The sequence below is a fragment of the Camelus ferus genome, chromosome 11 (genome assembly GCF_009834535.1).
Source record: "Camelus ferus isolate YT-003-E chromosome 11, BCGSAC_Cfer_1.0, whole genome shotgun sequence".
In the NCBI taxonomy this organism is placed as follows: domain Eukaryota; kingdom Metazoa; phylum Chordata; class Mammalia; order Artiodactyla; family Camelidae; genus Camelus; species Camelus ferus.
Window position 1 is genome coordinate 62,322,192 of NC_045706.1, and position 15,960 is coordinate 62,338,151.

Sequence of the window (15,960 nt, forward strand, 5' to 3'; positions counted from 1 at the left end):
TTTCTATCAGTTATTGAGAGGGGGTTATTAAAAATTTCCCTTTTTGATTGTGGATTTGTGTGTTTCTCCTTTTTAAGATGTTTATTTTTGCTTTACATACTTTGAAACTCTGTCATTTGACCTAGTACAGATTTGTATCATATCCAAGGAATTGAGATATCTTCCTTGTAGTTTTCATTATTATAGAAAGTATTATTTATTATTTTTATTATTATGAAATATTATATGAAATTATCTCGTGTAATGCATATGTCTTAAAAGCTTTGTCATTAGTATAGCTAAGCTAGCTTTCTTTTAGTTTATCTTTCTACTGTATGTCCTTTCCAGTCTATTACTTTCAGTCTATCTTCCTGTAGTTAAGGTTTATCCTTGTAATTAGTACATGGTTGGCCTTATTAGTATTTTTTAATCTAAACTGACAAGCTTCAGTCTTATTCTAGTACAGTTAGTAAAATTACTGATACATGTGGATTTTTATCATCTTACTATTTGTTTTCTATTTAACCTCCTGTTTTACGTTTTTTTCTCTCCTTTTTGTTATTTAATTTTTGTCCTCCATTACTTTATTAGTTATGCATTATTATACTAGTTTTTCTCAGATGGTTACTCTAGATATTATATGTGCATTCTTGACTACTTATAGTCTGATAAAAATGATTCTTACCACTTTCCTGTTAATGCCAGAATCTTAGAACACTTAACTCCGTTTATATAGCCAGACACCTTTTGTGTCTTTGTCATGCATTTTAACTTTACATACATTTTGAACCCCATAAGTTGTTTTATATTGCCAATATTATTATTTATATTTACCTACATATTTTCCTTTTCTGTTGTTCTTTGTTTTTTCCTCCAATTTTGTGATTCCTTTAAGGATTATTTTCTTTCTGTCTAAATCATATTTTTTAGTGTTTTTTTTTTCTTTTTCATTTGGGGTTCTTGACAATTAAGCCTCTTAGCATTTGTCTAAAAACTTACCTATTTTACCTTTTTGTTTTGGAAAATGTCCAGTCCTTAAGAAATGTTATGTCATACCCATGAACACCCATGTACACTTTACCTAGATCCACCAATTAACATTTTTCCACATTTATTTTCTCTTCCTATTTTTTTTTTAACGTGATTCCTCTGGGAGTTAGTTGCAAATATCATGACATTTCTCCCTAAATATTTAATTCAGTACATATTTCATAAGAACAAGAACATTCTCCTACATAACCACAATACAGTTAGCACACACATTATTTATCATTGATACACATTATGTCATCTGTATTCATAGTTCTCCATGTCTCTGTAATGTACTTGATAGCATTTTGTTTTGTTTTGATTTTTGTTCTTTTTTCATCTGAGATCCAATCAAGAATCATGTGTTGTACTTAGTTATCAAATTTTCTTAGTGTCCTTTTATACAGAACTGTTCCTTAGCCTTTTTTTTGGACATTAATGTCAGGTATTTTTGAAGTGTAAGCCAGTTTGTGGAATATCCTCAATTTGAAGTTGTATTGTTTTATCATAATTAGATGCAGGTTAAACGTTTTGGGCAGGAATATCCCATAAATGATGTATTTTTTTCATTACAACACAAGAGGGAGCACAGAATGTCAGTTTGTAGTATTTTTACTAATTTTTAAAAGAAAGTTAACATTTTTGATATTTCCCTTTTTATCCAAGAGTTGTTTCATAGAATTTGAAAAATTCCTGGCAAGAGAGGTTTTTAAATTTTGCACTGTTTTCAGTCTGTTTTTATTGCATAGAAATCAGAGAATGTTATTTCTATAACTGCTTAATAGAGTTTGATTATTTGTGATCTAATATCACTCTTCATGACTATTCCATGTATACTTCAGAAAATGGTTTATTCTCTGTTATCAGGATAAAAGTTTGATAACTATCTGTAAGATTGACCTTATTAATTGGTGCTCTATTTCATTTTTTTTTTGTCAGCTTGATTTCTGTTAGAATGATAGTAGTGATATGTGAAAGTCTGTTATTAGTGGGTTTCTGTGTATTTCTCTTTCCATCTTTCATAGTTTTTGCTTTAGGAAGATGGTTGTGTGATTTGGTGTATTAATATTAGTAACTGTTACATTTTCACTGTACTGCTATTTTTAGATATTGTAAGTGTTTCATCTCTGACTTTCAGCTTGAATTTTCATTGCCTGATATCAGGGCCATAACCTTTGATATCCTACTGTTTTAATTTGTTTTGTGTGCTCTTTCCCATATCTTTATTTACTTTTGATTTAATGTTTTGGGGTATATATTTTATATACAGTATAGAGTTGTTTTTGTTTTGTGAACCAATTTGAAATTTAAGAAAATAGGCAACTTAATCACATTTACATTTATTGGCATGACTGTTATATTTGGTCTCTAATTTCTTATTATTTTGTTATATTTACAGTTTCTTTATGGTCTGTTTGTGTGTGTGTGTGTGTGTGTGTGTATGGATATATGAGTGTGTGAGTGTGTATTTTTTGGTACTTCAGAAGGCTTTAACTTTTTGTTCTATTGTTTAACTTTATATTAATATCTTTTCTCATGTCCTTATCTGCCTTTTCCTTATTTAACCTTCTACTCTTTTATTTTTTATTTTTAAAAGATACCTTTTGACTCCTACTTATTAACTAAGTTATAATCAGTGAACTTATTTTACTTTCTCTTTTCTTTCTCCTTCCATTTTAAATATTTGTATCAATTCTGCTTTTTTTTAGAAAATATAACATTTATAAATCATTTTTCTACTCTTGTCCCCACTCTTATTTTAGTTTTAGATCTTTAATTAAATATATCCCATGCTTACTATCAATTTTTTTTTACTGAAGTTTACCCATGCTTTTTGGTTATAAGAAGCTCACCTCTAATAAATTTCTCAGGAAAGACTTGTAAGTACAGTAATTCCTGAGTTCTTGGATGTTTAAAACTTTTTCTTTAGCCTTAACACTTAAAGGACAGTTTGGCTGGACATAAAATGTTTGGTTCACACTTTTTCCCTTGAATTTCTTTGAAATGTTGCTCTGCTGCTCTGTATATTGCCATTGTGAAATCTAATTGCCAGGCTGACTTTCTGTTCTTTGTGAATGACTGAATCTCTTTGGAGAAAATAGGAGGGTTTTTTTTGTTTGTTTGTTTGTTTTTCCTTTTAAGTCTAATGGTTTTATATTAGCATATGTCTTGGAATAACTATTCTGGATCAGTTTTCATTATACAACTGCAAACTCAAACTTTCTTTTATTTCAGGATGATTTCTTATAGTTTATTTTTATTTTTTAAAATGTTCCTTCTATATGTTTCTTTTTTTAAAGAGACTTCCTTTCTACATTTGTTGGATCTTCTTTTTCTTCTATACAACCACTTTCTCCCTTATTCTTTTTAATTATTTTATTTTCATTCTTTTGGCATTTTCATACTTTCTTCAGTACTTTTTATTAAATGATTAGTAGAATCTAATCTCCCTTGGGCACCTTGTAATTTAGTCTGTATTTCCTATTATTTTCTTGATTTGGCCATTTCTCTTTTTTATATCTTCCCTTTTTTTTTTTGTCCATTTTGTCTTGAGTTTTTAGATTTTGGATGTGATATGACTTTTCAGAAAATATCTGCAAATACTAACTTAAGGTTGGAGTGTTGTGATACAGGGTTGTTTTGCTTCATTGTTCTTGGGTGGGGGATTTTCATCAGCTGGAATGTTCTGATTCTCATTTTATGTTTTTAGTAGCTTTGTATGAATTTGGTCTACCTTTTTCTGTTTGTTTTCTGATTTTTTTGGTAATTTTTATTTACTTGAATAAATATTAACAGTTAAGTGTAAAAAGTGAAGATTTTGTGTTGCAAATTTTCTTATTTCAAGAGCATCTTTTTCTCTCAGTATAGTGAAATGCAGTTTTTTTTTTTAATCAATGGCACTCTTTTATTGGAGGGTAGGATTTGTGTGTTTTCTGATTTTTGTGATTCTCTTTTGTGTCCTTAGGATTCTTACTTTCGTTTTCTTGCTGCCCTCTTTACTTTCACTATCAAGTTCTCAATAGGATGCCATTTCCTTCCAGCTTACCCCTTCTTCCCACAGAAGTGGTGCCTTTTTTGAAGCTACCCCCTCACATCCTGAACAGTTTCAAGCCACTTGTTTTTGATTTCCTAGTAGCCTGCGTTTTAATATCCTAGATCTTAAACTTGTTGTCAGTATTTCATAACCGTGTATGTTTTCTCTTTTGTGGATTTTGTCTTTGTTCTGTCAGCCCTAGGTTATCCACACTTCTCTTTTCCTCCCTTCCTTCATCTCTCCCTCCCTTCCTTCATCTCTCCCTCCCTACCATCTTTTCTTCCTTCTTTCCCTCCCTCCCTCCCTCCCTTCTTTTCTCTGTTGCTCCACACACTTGCCTGTTTCTTACCACAGTCATAGGCTTTGCAGATGAATCTCCTGGATTTGGGTATTTTCTTACTTAGGGGTAATTCAAAGTTAATTTTATCTGTCTCCTAGTTTTGATGAAGACATGGGTTATGGTTGATTATATTTGCTTATGTTGTTATCTATTATGGTTTTTTGGAAGATACATGAAGAAATTTAAATTTAGGCAATCACCATTACTCACTACAACCATAAAGTCGTTACCTTCACTTTTGAAGAGTATTTTTTGCTGAGTATAGAAACTGCAGATTGGCAAGACAATGGCCTGAGGGTAAAAGCAGCTACAGGAGCCGGCATATCTTGCCATATTTCTTCTTTCTTTGGATTTTTTTTTTTAGCTACCCTCTACTTCTTGCCTCAATTGCTATCCACTGAATTATCCAGCTTTTCTCATCTTTCTAGGTTGGGAGTGTCCAGTCATGTCATCAGGTATTCCATCCCATTGTGGTTCTCATATTATTCATAGCTTAAAGATAAGAGCTAAGGCTTTATATCTTTAATTTTCAACTTTATCCATAACGTCATGAATTGTTGTGATACTTTTATTAAAACCTACTATATTGGGGACCCCTAGACCACTCCCAGGTTTGATAATTTGGTAGAAAGACTCACAGGACTAGCATATCATTGTATTCATGGGTAGGATTTATTACAGAAAAAGGGTACAAAGTAAAATCAGCGAAGGAAGAAGGTGCATAGGCTGAAGTCCAGAGGAAGCCAGGCACAAGCTTCTCAGAGTCCTTTCCCAGTGAAGTCTCATAGGATGTGCTTAATTCCTCTGTCAGTGAGTTGGGTCAGCACATGTGCAATGTTGCCTACCAGTGAAGCTCATTAGAGACTCTGCACCCAGGTGTTTTATTAGGAGCTCTTTGTGTGGGCACTCTCTGCCAAGCACGTACCAAGATTCTAGACTCCCAGAAGGAAAGTCAGTGTTCAACATAAACCATATTGTTTGCGGAAACAGATGAGGCACAATGAGCCACTCGTATCAGTTAGGGTGGCTGGAACCTTGAAATACACTTTCCTCAAAGCAGCCAAAGGCCTTTTTAAGGATAGCAGTTTAGGTCTGTTAATTCCTTTCTGCAATAGCTACCTAGCCAAACACTGCTCATCTTACTAGGAAAAGCTGTTCAGGACCTAAGTCACCAATGTCATGTCTAATATGTATCTAATATATATCTAGCTCAGCAATGCCAAATCTAATATAATTGATTTTTTTCTCAGCAAAACTGACAAATAATAGTGATGAAAATAAATGAAACAAAATTATTTTTCTTTAGCATTCTCAGAAAATTATACTCAGTGAAGCAGGATAGCAAAATTCTCAGTCATAAGCTTAAGATTTTAATCTTTTTAAACATTTTAAATTGAAATATGTTACAGTAAGTAAAATTTTCTTCCTGCATTAATTTTTGTTAATGGGCAGAGGAAGTGACTGTGTAAAGGAATTATATATTCACTCTTTTCTTTTAGCCTAAGAAAGCTGTCAAGGTGAAACCTTGTCCACCTGTAGCTCCCCGACCTTCGAGTGGTTCCACGGCAGCTGCTCGCCACAGATTGTTAAGGGTTCTCCCCCACATTGGGCAGTCTTGTTTACCTTCTCCTGGGAACACGTGTCTACCTGACTCCATCAGCAATGCAATTTCAAGTTTGGCAACTCTGCCCCCTGCTGATAGGCCCATGTCGTCTATCGCTAGTGATTTTCTAAAGGAAGATGATACCTGGGAGAGTAACACACTGTCTCATTCCAATGGTAGCTTCAAACTACCACCACCTCAGATACCCCTTATGGAGTTCAAAAATGACAAAGAGCTTGCTGATTCTGTTCTCCATCTTGGCTCATCCCTACCTAGACGGACAAAACACTTTGCAGGAAATTTGTCATCTAATAATGAGGATGACCCTGCTTTATTTCCCCCTTCAGAAGAGCATGTAACTGAAGAATCGCTTCTACCTGAAGTGGATTCATTTGCTTCATTTACAGAAGGAAACACTGACGAACAGAGCAGTGGCTTAGAAGGCACACGGAAGGGAAATCCAGAGTTCTTACTCACTAATGGGGATAAAGGGCTGAAAGCTACAGAGAAGCATCTTAAACATGTTGCAAGAGTGTTGAGTGGTGAACCAGTGGAGACCACAGTTCTGAACCACCGTGAATTAAGTCCTCACAAGAATAGACTCTTATCACCTCTTCGCTGTTCTGCACCGATGTCACTCCATAATTCTCTGGTGAAACCACAGAGACAGTCCAAATGTTTTGAATCTGGGAACCTCCAGTCTTCTGCTTCACAAAATGCACTTCGGTCATTGGATGTTCGAAATATAAGTGATTCTTCTTTCTCTAGGATTACTCGCTTTCGAGCTGTTAAAGTTGATTCACCTGGGAAAAGAGCTGATATTATTTCTAAAGTTGAGGCTCGGAATATCACAGAAATGGCCAACAAGGCTTCCAAAGAGCCTGTTGGTTGTGTAAATAATATAGGTCTTCTTGCTTCGTTGGCCCGGAGCGCAAGCAGAGACGGCTTACAGAGCACCCGTGGGGCAGGCAGGATTCGGACCTCTGGAGTTGGGCTGTCTACAAACCTCCAACATTTTCAGGGGGAAAGCCTTAGGAGAAGTTCTCCCCAGTTAGAACCTACAGAATTTTTTCTAGTAAGTATTTGCCTTTCAATATATTCTACTAGTTATCCTTGTAGTGATTCAACATAAAGTTGATTTTTTGTTTGGATAATCCATAAGGAGGCCTAAAGTTGAATTCTTTTCATAACTTTCTCTTAAAATGTTTATCTAGTTTGTAGAAAATTTTTTGACAGTTGAATTTTAAATAATTTTTAGTCCTAAATTGGGAAATTTAATTTGATAATAATTAGTGTAAATAGTATATCATATTTTTTCTTTTTTTCTTTTTTCTCTTTATCATTTAAATGCTAAATATTTTTATTAGTGTTTTTTCCAAATAAGAACTTTTATTTGAGCCATCAAATTTTACTCTCTTAAAGTATAATGTTGATGGATGTGAGAATCAGGTTCCAAGTAAATTTAATTAAAAATAGATTAAATAATTTTAAATGAAAGCCCAATATCATTTTTGTAGTAAAATACAAGTATTTCATGTTTGGTGATCTTTTCTTCTGTTCGCCATTAACTCACCTCTCTAGATGTTCTGTGCTTTAATTGTAGTCCACCCGTGGTACTGGAATGAATGGAAATAATACAGCAGCAGGGAAAAGAGTAGGTAAGCTACAGATAATTTTGAAAACCATGTAAGACAAATAATTATAGCATTATTCATACTGTTGAATTTTCAAAGAGAAATAAGAATGTTCTCTGGTACGTACAGGGAAAATTCTTCCTAAACTTTGTTCCACTTAAGAAAATGATTATAAGAACTGACAGTAGGACCTATTTGAATAATAAAACAAAAATTGAAATTGAGGTCTTTGTTGCTTGAGAAGAGATATGGTCTATGTGAAAAGACAAGATAAGTGGCAAATTAACATGCAGATCACAACCCTCCCTGGCCACTCTAGAGCCATGCTGGGTGCTGGATGGGCTTTGAGGAAGTACCCTAGAAAAGTGTTTCTTAACATCATGGTCCAATATCAAAGACAGTACTAAGAGTTCTATTTGTTGAACTGATTATTTCTGGATAAAAGAAAGGGACAGTCAGTCTCTTTAACTAGCCCTTTCCAAGGCATAGTAGCAGAAGTGACTGTATTGTTAGCATTCTCTTCTACCAATAACACCTTAAAGATGCACTGGCCAGCCATTATTTCCAAAGAAGCTATTACTGTCATCATCTTTTGTGTTTTAATGCCCAGACTAGACATGGAAGCTCTTACCGAAGATGTACCACCCTTCTAGCCCCAAGGTTCTAAAGGGTACTTTATATATTATGGTTATCATGAGAGTTTTATGTCTTCAAAGAGGTACCTAGGTTTGGTTTCCACTACTATGTAAGGTCCAAGGTCCTAAAATCTTAATATATCTACCGTTTTCAATTTTTTAATTCTGGTAAAATCCACATAACGTAAAATTGATTAGTTTAACCATTTTAAGTGTACAGTTCAGTAGCATTAAGTTCATTCACATCTTTTGCCAGCCAACACCACCAATCCATCTCCAGAACTCTTTTCATCTTGAAAAACTGAAACTCTACCCATTAAACACTAATCCTCATTCCCCTCCCCCCACAGGCCTTGGTAAGCACCATTCTACTTTCTCTGTCTGTAATTTTAACTACTCTTAAGTACCTCATATAAGTGAAATCATTCAGTATTTGTCTTTTGGTGCCTGGCTTACTTTACTTAGCATAGTTTCCTCAAGTTCCATCTATGCTGTAGCGTGGATCAAAATTCCCATACTTTAATATTCCATTATATAGATACACAACATTTTGCTTACCCATGCATCTGTGGTTGGAGACTTGCTTCCACATTTTGGCTATGGTGAATAAGGCTACTATGAACATGAGTGTACAATTATCTCTTTGAGATTTTGATTTCAGTTCTTTTGAGTGCATACGCAGGTGGAATTCCTAGATCATATAGTAGTTCTGTTTTTAATTTTTGGGGGAGCTGCCATCCTATTTTCCATAGTAGCTGTACCATTTTAGTATTCCTACCAGCAGTGTACAGGGTTTCTAGTTTCTCTACATTCTCACCAAAATTGTTATTTTCTGTTTTGGGTTTTGTTTTTTTTTTGGTAGTGGGCATCCTAACGGGTTTGAGGTAGTATCTTACTATGCTTTTGATTGCATTTTCCTGATGATTAGTGATATTGAGCATCTCTTAATGTGCTTAACCATTTGCATATCTTCTTTGGAGGAATGTCTGTTCAAATCCTTTTTCCGGTTTTGAATTGAATTGTTTGCTTTTTGTTGTTGAGTTTTAGGTGTTCTCTGTATATTCTGGATATTAATTCCTTACTAGATATATGATTTGCAAATATTTTCTCCCATTCTGTAGGTTGCTTTTTTACTCTGTTGATAATGTCTCAATGCACAGTAGTATTTAATTTTCATGAAGTTCAATTTGTCTGTTTTTTCTTTTGTTGCCTTTGCCTTTGGTGTTGTGTTCAATAAATTGTTGCCAAATCCAGTGTCATGAAGCTTTTCCCCTATATTTTCTTCTAGGAGTTTTATAGTTTTAGGTTTTACAATTAGATCTTCGATACATTTTGAATTAATTTTTATCTATGGTCTACTGTAAAGGTCCAACTTCATTCTTTTCTGTGTGGATTTCCACTTTTCCTGGCACCATTTGTTAAAAAAGTCTGTTCTTTCCCTATTGAATGGTCTTGGCACCCTTGTGAGAAATCATTTAATTATATATGTGAAGGTTTAGTTCTGGGTTCTTAATTGTGTTCCATTGATCTATATGTCTGTTTTTATGCCAGTACCACACTGTTATTTTATTACTGTAATGTATCTACTTTTAATGTTATAATTATTTTTCTTTAACACGTATTCAGGTCTGTCCTGTCCTAACGGACATCTTAGTCTCTTGGAAGTTTGTGTTGTTCTTATCTCTATTCTCTTAACTCTGATTCCGGCTATGGTGTTTTCTTCTTTTCTTACTGCTTCTCTGAAATTGCTGTTGCCGAGGTCACTAACGATCTCTGTAATTTCAGATCCAGTGGATGCTTCTGTTCCTTATCTGACTTGATTGTTGTGGCCTTCCTTCCTGAAATAGTTTTTCTTTTCCCCTTTCCTTTCTCTTTTTTCTTTATTTCTTTTTTTTATTCTAAGCTATTACCTTGTTGTAGATTTTGGGTTTTATTTGTTTCTGGTTTTCTTTTTTTTTACCTTCAGTTTTCAGTTTTCTTTTTTACTTGTTTTACCAGCCCTCTGCTTATCCCCAGGTATATACTCTTTTGATTGGTTTCCCTTAGGTCAGGTCATCAGCTGCTACCTGCAGTGATGATTCCCCAAACTAGAGCTGTGTAACTTGCTGCCATTTCCTTTCGGTAATAACTGTATCATGCTGAATTACCTAGAAGGGTCTGTGAAAGTTTTGGCATAATTTTTAAGTCATAAATTGACTTAATCAAGTTCCTTCCTTTGTCCTTTTGCTTTTCACTATAGGCTCTCCTTTGGAAATCTTCTCCATCTTCATAGTTTTAGTCACCATTTTTAGGCAGATGATTACCAACTTGCATCTTGAACATTGCTTTATTACTTTGTTGGCTGCCTTTTCTGCTGAGTGAATTTTTATAGAATATTGTGTTAGATTAAATATTAGACATGCCAAACAAGTGAGTTAATTCAGATATCTTTAATCTGATTCTGAAAAGCAACTCTCACATCAGCATTATTTTATTGACTTTTTCTTTAGTTATATGTTCATTGCACATTTGAGAGAAGGCTTCAGAGAGGAGTTGAAGATTGATAGTATCTTCTTACAGGATAAGTAGAAGTTTTCTAGGTTGACAAAGTGAGTAGAGCATTTTGGAAGAGATTGCACATGTAAATGATCTGGAGCATCATTTAGGATGGGTGTGATGCAGCAAATGACAGAAAATGACTCTGGGGAATTAGAAAGATATCATATTGGACATATAAGACCTTGAATGCCAGTCCATGGAATTTCAATTTTTCCTGTTGGTAGTAGGAAACCTGTATATTAGTTTTGGTTCCTAGCCTGCACTATATGACTGATAATTTTTTTTCTCTAGTGAGTGGAAGGATATATGGAAACCATTCTCATAGGAGAAGATTGCAGTTATGTTTCTGTGCCACGTCATTCTTGTCACTGCTATGTTCTCTGTCTCTACACATTCATGAGTTCTTAAATTAAAAAAAAGTTTGGGAAACATTGAATTAAGCACTCCCAAGAAACTTCAAAAATGAAAATATGACTACACTGAACTAAATTTTCATCAACAGATTTTTCCTCTGTTGTTTAAGGGAGAATATTTTAGGCCTGAATTCAAAGATAATTGCTATTAGCTGAGCTTCAGAGGATACTTGGTAGTACATGCCTTTCCTCCGTGTCCTGTGCAAGTGCTTCTCTTGTTTTTATTGTGTAAGAAGAGGAAAGTATCCCATCATCTCTGTGAAATGTTCTTAATAACTTAAAGTACACTTGAAGAAGAAAGTGCTCATTAACTTGAGTTGGTGCCTAGCCACCATTAGGAGTCATTCAGTTAGTGTCCAGGTTTTGGCAAATTTTTTTTTCTGTTTTGGGCAGGATCTGGGAATGTATTTTAGACTGGTAATAAAGCATACTTAAGTTTGCTAGGCTTGTTACCCAGCACCCAGCCTGGGTTGTGGCAAAAAGAATAGTGCCCATTAATTGTAATTCCAACTTCTGGAACCCTTGAAGGATTTTTGGAAACTTTCAGCTGCCGGATAAACATTAAGCCCAGGCCTCTCAAACCTTTCTCAGTAGTGGAGATTAGGTACCAGTACTGTTGACACTCTGCCATTTTCCTTCTCACTCCTTTCCCTTTCTGTCGTGTAATCAGGACTGAAAGACCAGTTTCATGATATTCAGGTGCTCATTCTTGGTATGAAGGAACAGGGTGATTGTAATGCATATTATGTTGTTTCTCAGAAGCCTCATAAATACGATTTTGAACCAGACATTTTTCTTGACTCTGTCAAATCTGGTGTACTTTATATATACTGATTTCCCTTAGAAATAATCAGAAAAGGGTTGGTATATACAAAACTGTAAGTCTTAGAAATAAAAGTCTCAGTCAGTAGAAACCCACCACGTCTTAAAAAATTTAACAGTTCTAGTGCATCTTCTCTTGCAGACTCTGTAAATAATTTTATTTTATTTTTTACCATTTTTTTATTGATTTATAATCATTTTACAATGTTGTGTCAAATTCCAGTGTAGAGCACAATTTTTCAATTATACATGAACATATATATATTCATTGTCACATTCCTTTCTCTGTGAGCTACCATAAGATCTTGTATATATTTCCCTGTGCTATACAGTATAATCTTGTTTATCTATTCTACAATTTTGAAATCCCAGTCTGTCTCTTCCCACTCCCCACCCCCTTGGCAACCACAAGTCTGTATTCTATGTCTATGAGTCTATTTCTGTTCTGTATTTATACTTTGTTTGTTTTTTAGATTCCACATATGAGCGATCTCATATGGTATCTTTCTTTCTCTTTCTGGCTTACTTCACTTGGAATGACATTCTCCAGGAGCATCCATGTTGCTGCAAATGGCAGTTATGTTGTCGGTTTTTATGGCTGAGTAGTATTCCATTGTATAAATATACCACATCTTCTTTATCCAGTCACCTGTTGATGGACATTTAGGCTGTTTCCATGTCTTGGCTATTGTAAATAATGCTGCTATGAACATTGGGGTGCAGGTGTCATCCTGAAGTAGGGTTCCTTCTGGATATAAGCCCAGGAGTGGGATTCCTGGGTCATATGGTAAGTCTATTCCTAGTCTTTTGAGGAATCTCCATACTGTTTTCCTCAGTGGCTGCGCCAAACTGCATTCCCACCAGCAGTGTAGGAGGGTTCCCTTTTCTCCACAGCCTCTCCAGCATTTGTCACTTGTGGATTTTTGAATGATGGCCATTCTGACTGGTGTGAGGTGATACCTCATTGTAGTTTTGATTTGCATTTCTCTGATAATTAGTGATATTGAGCATTTTTTCATGTGTCTATTGATCATTTGTATGTCTTCCTTGGAGAATTGCTTGTTTAAGTCTTCTGCCCATTTTTGGATTGGGTTGTTTGTTTTCTTCTTATTGAGTCGTATGAGCTGCTTATATATTCTGGAGATCAAGCCTTTGTTGGTTTCATTAGCAAAAATTTTTTCTCATTCCATAGGTTGTCTTTTTGTTTTACTTATGGTTTCCTTTGCTGTGCAGAAGCTTGTAAGTTTCACTAGGTCCCATTTGTTTATTCTTGCTTTTATTTCATCTAGGAGAAAATTTTTGAGATGTATGTCAGATAATGTTTTGCCTATATTTTCCTCTAGGAGGTTTATTGTATCTTGTCTTATGTTTAAGTCTTTGATCCATTTTGAGTTGATTTTTGTGTATGGTGTAAGGGAGTGTTCTAGCTTCATTGTTTTACATGCTGCTGTCCAGTTTTCTCAACACCATTTGCTGAAGAGACTGTCTTTATTCCATTTTATATTCTTGCCTCCTTTGTCAAAGATTAGTTGACCAAAAATTTGTGGGTTCATTTCTGGGCTGTCTATTCTGTTCCATTGCAGACTCTGTGAATAATTTTAGGTATAAAAAGCACAAATTAATTTTTTCTGGCATAGAGATTTGCTGTGACAGAAATGTGTTTTATGTCTTGCTTAATAGTATTTAACATTTAGAATTTTATGTCTGTATTAATCAAGGTGTCCTTTCTCTAAACAGGAGAATGTACTCATCACCTCCCACCTGTGAAAGCCCCTATTCAAACAAAGAAGAAAACAACAAAGCATTGTTTTCTTTGTGGAAAGAAAACTGGACTGGCTACTAGCTACGAATGCAGGCAGGTTGGCTAGCTGGAAAAGCTGAGATGCTTTCTTTGTGGTGACCCAGCTTGGGGATACAATATCAAATGTTCTTTAACTCACCTGTTCATAAGATCATTAAGATGATGGTCTAATAGCAGCCCTCAGCTGGACTCCTAATTGGCTGAAGTAAAGAGCAAATAGATAGCTTATGAGTATCCAAACTCATGAGATCCCCCGCTGCCCTTTAAAGTAGAAGATAAAAATCAGTGAAAGAGTGGACCTTCTTTGTCTTATAATAGATATACTTGGTTTTTCTTTGAATGTAGCTTGGAAGAACGCTCCTCCAAGATTCTGTTTTAGCTTGAACAGAAAAGAACTCAACTTAAAGTTAATGTACTATAAATTAAGATTGCTTGGTACACCTTTTTATTTCAGAACAAATGAATAATATGTTTACAAAAATAATGAATGTGTTCTACCTATAAATACTTCTTTCATTATCATTGATTAATATGCTCCAAGGATGGTATCTGCCCCTAGGTAGAGGCCAGGCATTAAACAAAGCTGCTGCTTTTTAGAGTGTATTCTGTTCAAATGGAAACAGCTTATCTTGTTGCTAGAAATAATTTAAAATCCTTTCATGGCATAGTTAGGTTTTACATAATTTATTTTTGATGGTGTCTTTATTTTTTTTTAAATTTTAAATTATTTTTTTTATTGCAGTGTAGTCAGTTACAATGTGTCAATTTCTGGTGTACAGCATAATGTCCCAATCATATATATATGAATGCACACATACATTCTTTTCATATTTTTTTCATAATTTTCTTATGAGACTGAATTTATCAGAAATTCAGAGTTCTCTGAGGTTTACTAGATATAAGAGAAGTGGTAGACACATATTTATCAGCTTTTCCATTTGACTAGTTCATAAAGGTCTACACTCTTTTTCATTTCGTAATAGATTCCTTAGTATAATCTCTTACAGTCATGGACAGCTAACTTGTTCTTTTTCAGGGTGCTTGTGTTTGTTTATGAGCAGAAGGGAAATATCAGCCCTGAAATTGCTGGTGAGAACCAAAGGGCTTCTGTTGGACTACCTGCAGTCAAGATTTCATCTCCCAAAGAGATGAGGCTCGTGTAGAAATGTGATTATTCACATAAACTTTTTTTGTGCTTTAGATGTGGAAACAACTTCTGTGCGTCTCACCGCTATGCAGAAGCTCACAGCTGTACCTATGATTACAAGAGTGCAGGGAGGAGATACTTACAGGAGGCGAACCCTGTGGTTAACGCACCAAAACTTCCAAAAATCTAACTCTTGCTCTGCGCCTATCTTTTCTGCCCAAGGAATCGTATTATAATGACAGAAGAAATACTGTTGAGACTGCACTATTTTTGTTCGACTCCAAAAGATTTGCCAAATAACAAAAGCATATAATGCATACTGCTGGAGAATGAGAATGCTACTGTATTTGACATCTTTATTCTTTGGTGAATCAAAAGTTTTAAAAGTAGTCTTAAAAACTTTATGATGATTTAGCTGTGTTATTGCATGTCTTGTGTTAAGTATTTTATATTTGATATTGCAGTTTTACTAGCGAAGTCTTCCAAAGATGCACTTTAAGAAGTTAACATTGACTATGTAACCAGCTTCCACATTGAATGAGCTGTCATGTAATGGCTCTACTCAGATCTAAAATTTTTTTGTGGGAGTCGGGTGGGAGGGGATTTAAAAAAAAATCCCATACATGAAAGTTTATTGAGTTTACTGGCAAGTTCCTTTTTATTTCAAGCTTTTTATAGAAAAGAACATTTGGTTTTCCAGTGTGGTTTTAACATATATTTCTTCCATATTCAGATTTTCATTCAGATATGTGTCCATTCTATAAAATACATCATGTTACTCATACTATATATTTATTAAAATACTACTATTTGAATGGTAGTTTTAAAATAGAAGATTTCTCACTTGTTGCCATTAAATACAGAACTCTACTTTTCACTTTTTGAAAAATGGCTATATTTAAAATAAAATCTCACAGCTTGGTTTGTTTTTCTTATATGTTGAGTGCTATTACCAGGAGATATTCAAATAAATATTCAACTTCTT

The 15,960-nt window shown here is 34.5% G+C and overlaps 1 protein-coding gene across 7 annotated transcripts in view; it reads left to right on the forward strand.

Annotated features, from left to right (window-relative positions):
- ZFAND4 (zinc finger AN1-type containing 4) overlaps positions 1 to 15,960 on the forward strand; it is a 61,154-nt gene extending 45,194 nt beyond the window's left edge. For 5 of the 7 annotated variants that reach the window (XM_032491704.1, XM_032491705.1, XM_032491702.1 and 2 more), the window contains exons 7-10: positions 5,882 to 7,060; positions 7,589 to 7,643; positions 13,765 to 13,882; positions 15,030 to 15,960. In XM_032491704.1, coding sequence (XP_032347595.1) covers positions 5,882 to 7,060; positions 7,589 to 7,643; positions 13,765 to 13,882; positions 15,030 to 15,165 — 1,488 coding nt within the window. In that variant the 3' untranslated portion in view covers positions 15,166 to 15,960. Of the gene's footprint in view, positions 1 to 5,881; positions 7,061 to 7,566; positions 7,644 to 13,764; positions 13,883 to 15,029 lie in introns of those variants that run through there. The other 2 variants (XR_004324052.1, XM_032491706.1) reach the window with 2 other exon arrangements.